The following is a 15,620-nucleotide window of genomic DNA, read 5'->3' as shown; positions in this document are numbered from 1 at the left end:
TCCTAAGAAAGCAAAGTCACACATCCAATGGGTTCACACCTATTGACTCCAGTGACTAGCTGTAAAAATGTCAACTTTCATTACTTCTAATTCCTCCCATACACACACACACACACACACACACACACACACACACACACACACACACCAATTTTAATTTCTTGTAAGTACGCAGTTCCGTTGTAGGTGAATTTACATTGCTGTGCAACCACCACCCACCCAGAAATCTTTTCATCTTGCAGAATGGAAGCTCTGTATGCATTAAATACTAAACCCACATTCCTGCCTTCTCGCAGCCCCTGCCAATCATTACTCCATTTTCTTCCTGTATGAACCTATGTTGGGAATTTTGTGCAAATGGAATTATATTACAAATATGCTTTGATGACTGGCTGTCTCTTCCAGGCAAGTGTTATAGCTTGCTTGGTCACAGTGAGTTAACCTTCTCTCATAAAGAAAGATTTTCCCTCAGTCGAGGATATATGAGCAGCTGGCCTCCCCTTCTGCAATATCCAAACAGAATGCTATCATCTCCAAATAGAAGATCCCCTGGAGCTGGACATAGATGTGAGTACCAGAAACTGAAATCAATGTCAATCACCATCTCCCCAATGCTGACAAAGTTCTTAATGGGGTGTCTTTGGTATTGTCCCGTTTCCAGGAAGTTTAAAAACAAGCACAATCAACTGACAGTGATGAATCCAAGCTGTACCACTGGAACTGGAGGAAGTCCTTCCCACCACTGGCTCTGTTCTCTTCTGATATGGACAATGATCACATCATATAATTTCATTAAAACGTTCGCTGACAATTTGCATGTCTGCTGTATACAATAAATGTCACAAAAGTATGCTTTGAAAATGAAAGGCAAATTTAAAAAGTACCATGATAAAAGTTAAAGCATTTAGAACATCCTTTTCTCCACATATATAGAATCACAACTTATCTAGAATTTTTTCATTTATCCTGACACCCTGTCAGCAGCATGTTCATATAAAATGTTACTTATAAATATCAGATATCAAAATATAAAATACGGTGTGTGCCAAGGATGCAGATCAATGAATGCTAGAGGGTCTGCCTAATGTGCAGAAAGCCCTGGATTAAATCTATAGCATTGTAAAAAAAAAAAAAAAAGAAAAAAGAAAAAGAAAAAAAAAAGAAAGACGAAAACATGGTGAAAGCAAGGCTAGTGGAGGTGAGTTTTCACACAGAATACAGAAGATAATGAGCTAGATATGAAAGGAGGAAAATTGGCCTAATCAGGGTCTTTTCATTGTAGCAAACACAGGGAATGATTTTAGACAAGAAAATATAAGAAATGTAAACAAGGCCTCAAGAAACAGGGGAAGGCTTTATGGAAATGTGACTTTTGATTACCTGTCACACTGTCCATCTGATTTTGGTGAGTAGCACGGCCAGCATTACTGAAGGCGGGCGCATGGTCACTGGTGACAAACACTGGTGCACCCTGGCCCTACCTGCAGAAGCCAATCTCCTGGGGAAAGCCTATCCACAAAGAGTGCACCTGCTTTCCCCCTGTATAAAACGTAATAACGGAGTGTGGGGCGGCAGGGGGAGACCACTCTCAAGCCTTCCCTGTGGTTCAGGGCAAAGCTCCAAGTGACCAGAGCACAGTGTGGAAACAATGCTCTCTTTATGGCCACTGCAGGGGACAGTCTCTCTGGGTCACCAATGTGGAGCCCCCTGCTTTTCTCACCTTTGCCATTCGTCACTTCCAACGATGCTCGCTATCTCCCAAGAGTGCAAACGGGCCACTCTAGAACGAGGAACTTAAAGGGGCTAAGGACATGAACAGGTAAGAGAGCCCACTCCCTGCTCCGCACAAAAGCCTCACGTACACAGCCGGGCAGACTATGCATCTGGACCTCTGTTCTCTGATGAGTTTGGACGCCAGGCCCAAGTAGGGAAGTCCTCTTGGTTTGTCCAGCTCCCATGTTGTGTGACTGCCTGGTTATTTTTATGTCTTCAAATCGATGATGAATTTCCCAGAACACATTGCTAACTTCTTACAGCACCTGTTGTCCAAAAGTCATAACCTTAGGCTGTCACATCCCATTTGATTTGGTTTCCCTGAACTAAAAGACACCCATTTGATGACTGCCCTACCGTGAAAAATGTTAGGACTGTGATATTAATCTACAGTTCAATGGTAATCTGGATACCTTAGCACTGTGCCTTAGTATTCTTTCGTTGTACTAAGATACCTTAGTACTGTTCGCTAGAATTGTCTGAGGGTTAACGGCTCAGAAGACCCAGGCCGTATTTTAATGAGATCTGAAGGAGAACTCTTAGTGGATTTATCACAAGTGTACACAGGACACACAAACAATGTCATTGAACCTAAATGATCATACAGGTAATAACTTGCATAAGGACAGGGTACACAGCCGGGCAGACTATGCATCTGGACTCTGCGCTCTGCACCAGTCACAGGCAACAACTGATGGTATAAAGAGAATGCGAACGCCCCAGAATTGGGATGGCCAGTCTCATGTGGCCTGAGAGCTAGAACACACAGCAGGACCATAGTTACCATTGTTGGGTCAAAGGACTTCCCAATGAATACAGAAAACAAACCAGCTGTCATGGTTAGCATGAGGATGGTCCCCAGAGGCTCATCTGTTTGAACACTTAGTCCAAAGTTGATGGAACTTTGGATTAGGATTAGGAAACACAGCCTTGTTGGACATGTGTCACTGGCTTTGAATTTTCAGAAAACTGGAGCCATTCCCCACTATATATGTCAGTCCGTCCGTCCATTCGTCCGTCCATGTCTGTGTTCCCACCACTACCTCCTGCTTAGGGATTAAGATGTCAGTTCTCAATTGCTCCGACCACCATGTCCTTATGGACTCTAACCTCTGAAACCATAAATCCCAAATGAAAGTCTTCTATAAAGAACCTTGAGCAAGGTGCCTTATCAGGGCAATGGAGAAGTAACTAAGACAGCAGGGGAAGGCAGAAGATCCTCTTAGCTTTAGTATTACCGTTTTTCTAAAGATGGTTGCTTTTCACATAGCACTCCAATATGTGGTGATGTTTTTCACATGCTCTGGAAGTGGAAGGCACTGCCTCAGTATTATACAGATGAGTTCAGAAATCTAAAATCACTCCCCCATCCACAAATCTCAAGCCACCGTCCTTTCTAGATGAACAGCTGCTTCCTGCCGGTTCCCACTGCTTCTCCGTCCTAACATCTCCCCCTGCCGTGGTGAGGGTCTGGGTCTACTGATTTAATGTAAAATGTCCCTCGCAGGCTTGTGTGTTTAAAGACTGGTCTCCAGTTGGCAGTGCTGCTCTGGAAGGGCAGAACTTGCAGGAAGTACAATCTCACTGGAGAAAGTAAGGCATCTAGGCGGGCCTTGGTGCCAGCCCAGCCTCACTTCCTGTCAGCTCTCTGCCTCTCGATGTGCTCACGGTACACTCAGACACATCAAGCTCCCGCCCCAAGTTCCCTGCTGGAGACTGCAGCCCCTGGAACTGTAAGCCAGAAAAACTCTCTCCTCAATCTTCCTTCAATCAAGCATGTCGTGGCAATAAGAAAAGTAACTGATGCCATGTGCTTCCTCCACCGGGGACCCTAGCATGGCTGTTGCCACCGATATCCCTTGCCAATTTGTCCCCATGAAGAAAAGTGCTCCGTATCAAGGAGTTCACCCCAACCTGGCCTCCTGCCATTTCTATTCATATTTGTAGAGCCAAGGAAGTAGAAGAGGCAGCATGCTGTGTGGAACCCACAAGGCAACGCGGCCACAGCAGCCATCAGAACAACTTCCGCTGGTCTCCATGCCACCCTGAGCCGGTGCTCGCTGCTGGTTGAAGACTCTCACAGTGCCTGCTACTGGGAGTTGAGTGTACAGTGTTGCTGGGGGACCTAGGTGATAGCTCTACCGCAGCAAATGAGCCATGAGCCTGGAGGTACAGATGCAGAGCAAAGGGCCAATCCAGTAAATCCATGAACCTCTCTCACCTACAGCATTCTTAACGCCGCTTCTGATAAGAATTGGGCACAACTGTGCACAGGAACAAAAAGAGCAAAGCTGATGGTGGATAAGTGTGTTTGGTTGAGAACTTGTGCTGTGTGGCATCTGTATTTGTCCCCTATCTGTGTCCTTTCCAAAACACCAAAACAAGGCACCCCAAGAAGTCTGAATATATTAGAAACAGAATCCAACATCTATTATGTGATGATTAATCTTCATAACAACTTGACTGCCTTTAGAATCACCATGGAAACTCTCTTCTGGATGTATCATGAGGGTGTTACCAGGATGATTTAACTGGAAAGGGGGTGACCCACCTTGAATGTGAGTTTCACCATCTAACCCATCTGGAGTCTCCAACTGCATAAAAAAGGAGAAAATGAGCAGAATGCTAAAACTCAACTTTCTGCTTCCTGACTGTGGACACAAAGTGATGAGCAGCCTCACACCCAGCCTCATGCTCATACTCTGGCCTCACACCCCTGCCTCAACGCCTCCCCATATAGACTCATACCTCAAACAGCCAGCAAAAATCAGTGATTTCTCTCTTAAGTTGCCTTTCGTTGGATATGTGGTCACACCAATAAGAAAAGTCACACAGATATGCCAGCCATTTCCCCTAAATTACAACCCGCATGCTCAAAGGACTCTAGGCTTCTATCTAGGCAAGGGTACAGCAGGTTGGCAGAAATCTTAGCCAGCTTCGTTAAAGAAGAGCTTACTCTGACCTCAGCACCTCCAGGTCTTCCTCTTCTACACATAGAAATTCCAGGGTTTTCTGTAGCTTTGCAGTAAACTTTGATGAAGATGCACTCGCCTTTCAAAATAAAGGTCACCACCAGAAAAGTACCAGCAGCTGGGAAAGAGCAGTTCAAAGCTCACGGTATTCAGAACCATTCTAAACCAGCAAACTGTTGGGGAAGGACAGGGTGACCACAAGAAGCACTGGGTGTATGGGAACTTCTGGTGGCGGGAGGCTTATAGTCATCATTCGCCCACACAGTGGAAAGCATAGCTCACAGACAGGAAAGGGGACACAAGTCCTTCCTAGCTGTCACCTTCTGAGACTGCAAGGAGTCCTGGCATGCTGTTGTCCACCTACGAGCTAAAGCGCTATATTAAAGCCAAGCCAGAGCACAGTCCTTCCTCTGCAAAGAGTTAGACATGGTAGCTACAGACGCCAACGGATCACTGTTCAAAGGGACATGCTAAACTTAAAGGAATGCGTGTGGGCCAACCCAGACACGCACCCCTTGATCTACAATGGTGTCCTGTCTGCAAGATATGCTAAGGCAATGGAGGCGCAATACCTGTGGGAGTGACCCACCTATACCTGATTTGACTCGAGGCCCACTGCACAAGATGAAACCCATAGATAGCCCCCTAGGGTAAAACCAAAGAATACTGTTCTAAAAGAAAAAAAACAGCAGCAATAAAAGGAAAAACACGAAATCCTGGACATTTGGCTATACACATAGATCAGTGTCCTGCTCAGCCATCATGAGAGAAGTTTCCTCCTACAGCAGTTGAGAACAAACACAGAGACCCACAGCCAGGCATTACACAGAGAGTGGGAAATCTTGGAACACGGTGTCTCCATCAAATCCCTCCCCTCAGGGCTCAGAGAACACTGAGGAAAAGGAGGCAGAAAAAGTGTAGGAGGCAGAGAGGATAAAGGACACCATGAAAACGAGGCTCTCAAATCCAACACGATCAAACCTCGTGTGCACTCACAGTTCTGAGGCAGTGTGCACAGGGCATGCACAGGTCTGCACCAAGTTCTCAGTGTGGGTATCATGGCTTCCAGTGTAGGGTTTTTATGGGATTATTGAGTGTGTAAAGGAGTAGGTCTGTTTCGTGTGCCTTCTCTTGGACCCTTTTCTTGTGTTTGTTCTGTTTTTGTCGTATCATATTATTAGCCCTTAGAAATTGTTTTCTAATGAGACAGAAAGGGAGTAGATCCAGATGGGAGGGAAGGTAGGGAGAAAGGAAACCATAATCAGGATACATTATGTGAGAACACTGAAAATATCTATTTTCAATAACAGAAAAGAATAATGTTAAAATAAAAAGGAGTGTGTAGGCACCTTTCATTCCTAAAACAAAGCAATGCTCCCACCACCACGTTCCTTACCAAAAGTAACCTCTCCTTTGCCAGCTTTGTCAAACAGCTGGAAGGCCACCATAAACAAGGCATCCGGAGCACACAGGACAGATTCAAACGCTACAAATTCCTGGAAGGATATTAACCTGCAACATAAACGAAGACACACAGTCAGTCCACTGGAAAAAATAAAACCACACAACCATACACTAAAGTAACAAAACGGGCGCCATTACCCCACTGTAAAATCCAAATTAACACACCAGCCCTCAGCATTTGCTTGAGATCCAGGAGGGTGGAGCACGTGGACAAAACTAACAGCACTGCCATTTCTAGTGTATCTGTCCCCTCCACACTGGGGGCCTCAATCTTCCCTCGGCACACTGCTGAGCTCTGCGATCAAAGCTTGGATACTGTAAAGCGATGTCACCAGAGAGAAGCGGCCCTGCTCGCTATTGACAGTCGTACACACCACATGCAGCTGATTACGAACACCCGTTCATTACTGGCAGCTCCTGACCACACAGGAAGTGGGGATGCTACAAAGAGAGCATCAGCTAGCTCAGGCCCGCAGCGTGACTCGGGGAACTTCTGGATCCGGTGAGGCAGACAGCACAAGTCTGGGGACAACATACAGGATACATAAATCCAAATGTGGGGACCAATACAATGAGAGCAGATTTCCAGCAGAACATAAAAGTGGGGAGGAAGAACCCTCCCTGTGTAATAGCACAGCAACTAAGAAAGTTTGCTTCACTTCCGGAACTGAAGTTCAATTCCCAGCACCCACATCAAGTGGCTCACAGTGGCCTTTAACTCTAGCTCCGAGAAATCCAATACACACACACACACACACACACACACACACACACACACACAAAAGCTAGGACATGTACAAGGAAATGACAGTTGTAATTGATTTTTGCCTCGACACTGAGGTACATAAAAGAGCATGCTGGAGAACCAGAGGTAGCTTGAAAGATAGGAAAGGGGTCATAACATTCTTCCCCCCCAAAAAAACTGAATGAGAATTTCTGAGGAATGCCACAACGTGATCAAATCGATGCTTCAGGAAGAGCATAAAAGGCCAGGGTGCCATGACGAAAAGAGGAAAGAGGTCCATGAAACACTTCCTAGGAACAAGCGTCTTTCACTACAAACTTATAAAGGTCCAAATATTTCACTAATATATCGGCAAAGTCCAAGCCTCTGGAGAGTATAAGGAAAGGAAACAAGAGCATTTCCATATGCCTCACGGAACACTTAATTCCTCTGAAACTGCCTACACAGAGAACACATTTGCATGCAGTGCTACAAGGTAAACTTAGCTTTTATTTCCCAGAATGTCACCTGACCACAACAGATGCTACAAAGGAAAACTCAGTACATTCCACCCAGCATCCCCACCACTCACCTTCCTCCACCCAGCATCCCCCACTCACCTTCCTCCACCCAGCATCCCCACTCACCTTCCTCCACCCAGCATCCCCACTCACCTTCCTCCACCCAGCATCCCCACTCACCTTCCTCCATCCATCATCCCCACCACTCACCTTCCTCCATCCAGCATCCCCACCACTCACCTTCCTCCATCCAGCATCCCCACCACTCACCTTCCTCCATCCAGCATCTCCCCACTCACCTTCCTTTATTTAATATCTCCCCACCATTCACCTTCCTCCTATGATTCACCTTCCTCCATCCAGCATCCCCTATGATTCACCTTCCTCCATCCAGCAACTCCCTACCATTCACCTAGCAGAGCACATCTTCCAGAATGCATGGACTATTCAGGAACGAGTATTTCAAGAGAATACCTGCCCAGAACACTTCATCTTCTGCTCCAACCCTCAACTAGACAGACAACGGGAATGTAGGAGATGAGAAGGGAAGGAGACAGAACTCGAACATTCTTGGCTAAAATCGGGAGATCATCATGAGAGCACATAACTCCAGGAATAGGGTGTCACATGGAAAGAGTAAAAGAAATAATGCACAAGCCGTACAAGAAAAGGGCACTTTCTTTTCCACGGGAGAACTGGGAAGGCTTTCACAAAGGCATGATGTTTAAAACATACATTCTAAAAGCAACTAGATTATAGAGATCATTTCTCTCAAACACATTTTGCCTTTGAGGAAACTGAAATAATTGGCCTCTGGCATTTTGAGCTACAGAGTGGGTAGACTAGACATTCACCTGCAGAGAGATGGATAGGACAGGACTACAAGGACACTGCACATGGGGAGAGGGGCAGGTGAACACAGTGAATACAGAAGCACGTACTATGTGTACAGAGGACACCGGGGAGAACAAGAAACCAGTTGGAGCTGTCACACCAGAAATCCAAACCTCCGTGGGTTACCAGAAGAGAGACATCCCTCCACATTTTTAGGTAAAGTCAGGGTCATGTCTCTGCTTAAGAAGGAGCAATGAGGAAGATAAATTTAAAGGAGGAAAGAAAAGATAGGATTGACCAGTACCTAAGGTAGAGGAGGCTCAAGGCTGATGGGGACTTATGGGAGCGGACACAGAGGAAAGACCTGACTAAGGACATCAGGTGAGGTCGCAGTGACCACCCTGGCCATGAGTCGACATCAGAGATAGACACAGGGACAGAGATCAGGAAGCTCCCAAGCCTCCTAAGGTGATGATTAAATGAAGCGAGGTGACAGAGTACAATCAAAGGAAAACGAAACGACAAGTCTGGAAGAGAAGAGGCTCTGGAGCTCTGGTGCTATCACCTGCATGCGAGCAGCTCAGACGCTGGTGTGTGGAATGGACTGTGCCCCCTCAACCTGCATGCGAGCAGTTCAGACGCTGGTGTGTGGAATGGACTGTGCCCCCTCAACCTGCATGCGAGCAGCTCAGACGCTGGTGTGTGGAATGGACTGTGCCCCCCCCAAAATCCCAAGCCCCAGAGCCTTGGCACATGAGCTAACCTGGACAGTTAGCTGGCACTGTGATTAGCGGGGATGAGGAGATACTGGAATAGGATGGTGAGCTGCCACAAATAATTGGGAACACATGCAAAGCAGGTTGGGGACCACTGCGTGAAGATGGAGGCAGAGGTCATGGTTATGTGTCTAGAAGTCAAGAAGCACCAGAGACTGCCAGTACACCACCAATAACTCAAGGAAAGATATAACATTCATTCATTCTCTCTGTCTCTGTCTCTCTCTGTCTGTCTCTGTCTCTCTGTCTCTGTCTCTCTCTCTCTCTCTCTGTCTCTCTCTCTCCTCTCTCTCTCTCAGCCTCCAGGAGAGAACAGACTTGCCAGCACCATTATGATGTTGATGTTCACCATCCAGAACATGAAAAAAAATTTATTTATGTGCATTTGTCTTTTGCCTTCATGTATGTCTGTATGGGGGTGTCAGACACCCTGGAAATGGAGCTATGGACAGTTTTGAGGCACCATTTGGGTGCTGGGAATTGAATCTGGGTCCTCTAGAAGAACATCCCGTGCTCTTAACTGCTGAGCCATCACTCTAGCCCCCAATTTTGAAAACTTTGCTCCCTTTGGTTTTTAGAGACAGGGTTTCTGTGTGTAGCTTTGGGGACTGTCCTGGAACTCGCTCTGTAGACCAGGCTGGTCTCAAACTCACAGAGATCCACCTGCCTCTGCCTCCCAAGTACTGGGATCAAAGGTGTGAGCCACCACTGCGTGGCTCAATTTTGAAAACTTTCAAAGAGATGTGCTTTTAGTATTTTGTTACAGCACCTGAGAACACTAATATAGAAGCTAAGATTAGTAACAAAGACCTGGGTGAGAAGGGGTTAAAGAAGAGTTACTGAAGGTCAGGATGAAGCTGGGATAAACTCTTCTGGTCTTCTCCCCAAGAATGTTCTAATAAAGGGTACCTTTGAGGAACTCACCAACTGGCCCACCCCTCCCAAAACACTCCAGGAACCAGGAAACGGTTTCTGTCTGCTTCCTCCCTGCCATTACGCCTTGGCCCCTCCACCCTGTTGGGCTGCAGTTACCCTGTCCTGCTCAGCAGAAGGCCAGTGGGCAGCAGGCAGTGGTGGGGCTAGTGTGCTGAGACAGCCAGCATGGGGTTAAATAAACCCGCAAGGCATCAGGCTAGCTAAGGAACCACACTGTGTGGGATACAGAAAAAAAGGCTCCTGTTTTGTGGACTGAACAGGGCTTAAAATTCAATAAAAAGAGCATCTTGCCTTTCCCAGAATGATGAAAAGCCTGCAGACTCTACGCGGGTGTAAGAGGTTCTCCCTGGCATCTTAACGTCACTTCAAAACCATAACTGGCCAGTGAAGACTGGTATTTTAGGCACATTACTGATACCAAAAAGGTATGTAATTTGGTAATCCTATTAGATACAAGCATTATACCTCTATGTAGGAGGTATACAGAGCAACCATGAAATCATAATGTGCTATTGTTCATCAAGATCATTCTGGATTTTCAAGGTAATCTGACTGGAAGGCCATGGGAATAATTACATAGTACTATATGCACTTACAGCATGGTTTCCACAAACATCTATATTTTCATATAAACACCGCTTCAACCTTACTTTACAGGTTTAATGGGTATTAACATGTGTTACAAGGAAGGATACAAGCTTCGTCAAGTTCAAACTTGGCTGGTGAACTCACTTGCTTCCTTTTCTACCACCCCCAACCGCCAAAGCTTCTTCCAGTGCGTTAATGTCCTTTAGAAATAATCACACATATCTGACTAATTCCATGACAAGTATGTAAGGAGAGGCATCCTATGTCAACACTCACTCAGGGCAACTAAGAGGAGGATGCAGCCAACGAACAGGGAAGCAAACACAGAAGTCCCATTCCATGCCATGGCTCACAGTTCAAGGGGGAATGTGTCTGAAAAACGAGGACTTCCTTTTAGCATGCTGTTTGGCTTTTCAGAGCACCAGGGCCACTGTTCTTCTGGGCCATTTATAATAGCACCTTAAAGTCCAGGTGAAACAGCCCAGATGCTGTGTACCACTATAAAACACTCAGCTAAGGGGGAACCGGAATAAAAATGGATTTATTTGGCTTCCACATCAATGTTCATCGTCAAAGGAAGTCAGGACAGGAAGTCCAACAGGGCAGGAACCTGGAGGCAGGAGCAGATGCAGAGGCCATGGAGGGGAGCTGCTTCCTGGCTTGCTCCTCATGGCTTCCTCAGTCTGCTTTCTTATAGAACCCATGACCTACAATCACTGGAGCCTCTCCTATCCATCACTAATTAGGAAAATGTCCTACATGCTTGCCTACAGCCCAAACTCATGAAGGCATTTTCTTAATTGTGGTTCTCTCCTCCAGAATGGCTTCAGCTTGTGTCAAGTTGACATAAAATTACCCAGCACATTCTTTGACACCACAATCCCACTTCTAGGAATTTATCCTGGGAGAAAAGTTAATGATTCTGGACAAGCTTTCACTTCCAGGAATGTTCACAGAAGACTCATGATACTAGCCAAAAACTAAAAAAATGTTTTAAAAAAAACTTTAACATACAATGTGATTGGTTTACTAAAAGAACATTTATATATACAGTATTACCTCACCACCAAAAATGTTGTAAACAAACCCGTGGCATTAAGCTAAAACTCACTTAAACAAACTATGTAGTAACTGATTCCATTAGCAGGGCCTGCTGCGGCATGTCTGCCATCTCAACACTTGAGAGGCAGAGGCAGGAGGATCTCAGCCTGAACTACAGGGGGGACCTCAGGACACCCTGAGCTACTTGATGAGACCCTGTCTCGAAAAGCCAGGTTTGGTGAGAGGCTCAACAGATTCAAGATGCTTGCTACCAAGCCCTGGGACCGGCATGATGAAAGGAGTGATTCTTACAGGGGGTCCTCTGTCCACCCACACACATATGCACATGCCCCAAAATAATACAGTAAGAAAAACTCTAAAAGAAAAACAAAGTAACAAACCAAAAAAGTAATTCACACAAAACAAAACGGAAAAATTCCAAGCCTGGATAAAGGCAAAAGGACTGAATGAGAGGGACAAGGGGAAGACAAGACTAAAAAAGGAAACAATTGCTTGGTGGGTATCGCGAGAACTTCAGTTATACAAGGTGGGTAACTCCGGCTCTGTCCTTCTTCCCTGCTGGGGCTCATTCCCACCCTACAGAGGCTGAGACCCCCATATGGTCCTTTCATCTTAGCCTGGCTCCCATCTCCGGGCCAATTCTGTGGCCACGAGAATTTACACAGTTGCACACGAGGCTCTGCTCTGCTCAAACTTTAGGAAGTTCGAGTGTAGACAATGCACCATATCAAAATCCAATTACCACTTTACTCCAATTCCTAACCGCAAGAGTGCTTCCCAAAAATAACTTTTCCTTATTACCCCCTTCCGTGTGTTGCAACAGAAGCCAAACGATTGTCCAGGATTAGTGACAGAGATAAAAGTAAAACAGTCAAATCTAACTCCAGAAACAAGAGTTCCAAGACCACCCAAGTTCAAGTACTGAGGAAGAAGAGGTAGAAGAAGTAGCAGCAATTAGAATCGGACGGTGATCCCAGTACAGAGTTCTGGACTCTATAATTTTAACACCATTCAATAACCTTTTGGTTTTCCCAGTCCTGCTCATTCCCTCTTAGAAGCCCTGCAAATACAACACTGCACAGGTACTGCGTTCATACTCTAAAGGCTACATACAGTCCTAGACATAAATGACTAAATTAAAAGAAGCTGGGTCCTCGAGGAACCAACGATCACAAACACACACGAAGATCATTCCAGAATCAGACATCAGAACGCAAAGAATAAACGAGACAAACACCTGAGAGCTGTGCTCAGGCCTGCGGACTCTTCCTCATTTGTCTGATGATGGTTCTGAACAGTGTCCTTCCATCCTGTGGAGACTGAGAATCGACAAGCAATTCAGAGTGAATACGGGATGCTTTTTCGAAAGGTCAGGGAACCTAAGCCTAGCCTCTAGCCTCCATGGGGTAAAAAGACAGCTGATGCTGCCACAAGGCCATGGTGTTTGCCTTAGGCAGCAGCCCAGGCCTGGACATGTGTGGGTCTGTGGCCCAACAGCAGTCAGGGTCTGAGTTGATGTCCATGACTCCTGTTGCCATCTAGGTTGTGAGGGTACCCAGGGTAAGGACAGCCACCTGAGACCCATGCTGGTATCCCAGGGCCGCTCCTGGGGCCATACTGATCTGGGTGGCCTATGCTGCCACTGGAGCCATGGTGACGTCCAGGCCCAGGCTGCTTCCTAAGGCCATGTCTGGGTCTGTGTTCCTGTAGATGGGGTCTGTGGTGATGTCCATGCCCATGTGCCACGTGTGTGTGTGGGGGGGGGTCATGGGAACCGTGAATGTTGAAATTGAAGGGTTGTGTTGAGCCATCCCTGTCCCCCACTGGCCCGGGGATAAATGGCCTTGCCCCTCACCGGATGCTGCAGCAGGATAGCTGACCCCTGCCCCATGAGATCCCCTCCCCTGGGGAGCTGGTCCCTGCCCCTCACCAGACACTGACCCCTACCCCACGAGATCCCCTCCCCAATGGGAGCTGGTCCCTGCCCCTCACCAGACACTGACCCCTACCCCACGAGATCCCCTCCCCAACGGGAGCTGGTCCCTGCCCCTCACCGGACACTGACCCCTACCCCATGAGATCCCCTCCCCAACGGGAGCTGGTCCCTGCCCCTCACCATGGGCATTGCAGAGCTTGCCCCAATGGCATGGGCCTAGGAGAACTGGCTCAGGCCCTCACCTGAGGGGGACGGTCCCAGTGTCCTAACAGACCAGCTCAGCTACCACCCAGACCCAAGACCCAGAATATGGCCCCCACTAACATCCACTCCATCTATGACCCGCTGGAGTACATGAAGGGTCTGGACGTGTGGATCGATAAGGGCAGGGTTCCATGACTGGGGCCACAGCAGGATATCTGAGAGGAGTTTCAGTGAGGGTCCAGTGACGATGGTGTACCAGAGGCCTTGAACCAGACCAGTGACTCACTGCAATGCACATTTTGTGAGTGGCACTGACTGGACAAAAGGGTATACTGAGTGTCACACTACAACAACCAATGCCACTAGGATGAATGAAGAGATGGAAAGATGAAGGAGAGACGTGGGTTATTTGTGTGGGGTTTCTTTTGGGGACATGTTGCAGGGGTGAGGGGAGGATATGGAGGGACCGGAAGGTGAGGATTTGGCTGGATGATGTGAAATTCCCAAAGAATCTATGAAGAATTATGATACATACATACATACATACATACATACATACATACATACATACATACAAAAGACAGCTGGCAGCTAGCAGAAAGAGGGATAGGGCTATTTTGAAGAGTTTCATCCCTGTGTACATGAGAACATCACTGGAAAGTGTATGCAGGGGAGTGGTATGTCTTGATAGAGCCAAAAAGACCCCTTGAGACAGTACATCACAGCCCATAGCAGCTGAAACAACATGGCCACATCCAGGATCGATTTGCTAGAAGGCAATCTGGAAAAGCCTCAACTAGAAGTCACAGCCTAGGGCTCTGTCCCCCACTGGATGACACCTGGAGGCCTGTGGCTGCAGGAACAGAGGCAGTCAGAGGACTGATAAGGTCCTAAGGTCACCAGGATATGAACATGCCCAGTAGGTAAATGCCAAGGCAGCTCACACATAAACACTCTATTTAACAGGTCAGAGAGCGCACGGAGGCCTCCTAGCTCTCATTATGAAAATTCATAGAAACTTTTAAAAATTGCTCTAAGAAGAAACAATGAGCTATTTGGTTTTAAGCCAACAGGAATAAAGTGGAAACTAGCCTGAGTTCTAGCCTAGCTGCCCAGTGCCCCCCTTTCCTAGTTCATGAGGGCTCTGTCTCCCTTGCCTGGCTTTCTTATGAAATCTTCTATCTTGTGTAGGGTCCTCAGGCCTCAGGGAATCTTCCCATGCCCACCCTGGCTGCAGCATGGACTTGGCCTCATCTGTCTGGAGGCCAGTATAAATCAGGGCTCTACTATACTCTGGTTCAAACCTCACTGGAGCTTTTGCCAAGGGCCTATTTAAATTCTTTGGCTCCAATGAAACCTGGCACATTATATGCCCTTCAAACAGGCAGGCTACTGCCTGGCTTTCAAAAGCTATTAAAGAATTTTATTAGTGATTTTACTGTGTTGTTATCATGAATTTGGTCTATAAATTCCAGCTCTGTATAGATCACTACTTCCATATTGGTAAAAGGAGATAAATAAATAAGTTTTCATAACTGTGAGCTTAACTCAGTGAGAGACTCATCTATATTGCCAACGCTGTCTATCTGCCCATAGCCATACAGCACACTCCTAATAGCACTCAAGCTCCTCAAGCTGACAGTGTCAACCAGGGGGATGGCATCCCTGTGCCTTCAACGCCCTCTTCCATGCCAGAGGAATCAAGCATTTACACTATGACTCATCCCTCTTCTGTCTCTTTACCACAGTCAACTAACACTCAATGACATCGTTTATGGACACAATGATACCCCATCTGTTCTTTCTTTCCCTGTTAGGCAACTTGCTGCC

General features: G+C 46.7%; 1 protein-coding gene across 2 annotated transcripts in view; it reads right to left on the bottom strand.

Annotated features, from left to right (window-relative positions):
- Positions 1 to 15,620, bottom strand: part of Slc25a13 (solute carrier family 25 member 13) — a 170,103-nt gene that overhangs the window by 101,414 nt on the left and 53,069 nt on the right. Inside the window, exon 4 of one of the 2 annotated variants that reach the window (XM_005082923.4) lies at positions 6,142 to 6,257. The exons of the other annotated variant lie outside the window; for it this stretch is intronic. Within the exon in view, the coding sequence (XP_005082980.1) occupies positions 6,142 to 6,257 (116 nt within the window). The remainder of the gene's footprint in view (positions 1 to 6,141; positions 6,258 to 15,620) is intronic. 2 annotated transcript variants of the gene reach the window in all.

The sequence above is a fragment of the Mesocricetus auratus genome, unplaced genomic scaffold (genome assembly GCF_017639785.1).
Source record: "Mesocricetus auratus isolate SY011 unplaced genomic scaffold, BCM_Maur_2.0 Super-Scaffold_100019, whole genome shotgun sequence".
Classification (NCBI taxonomy): Eukaryota; Metazoa; Chordata; class Mammalia; order Rodentia; family Cricetidae; genus Mesocricetus; species Mesocricetus auratus.
Note: the sequence above shows the minus strand (reverse complement) of the source record. Positions and strands in the feature narration are given on the sequence as shown.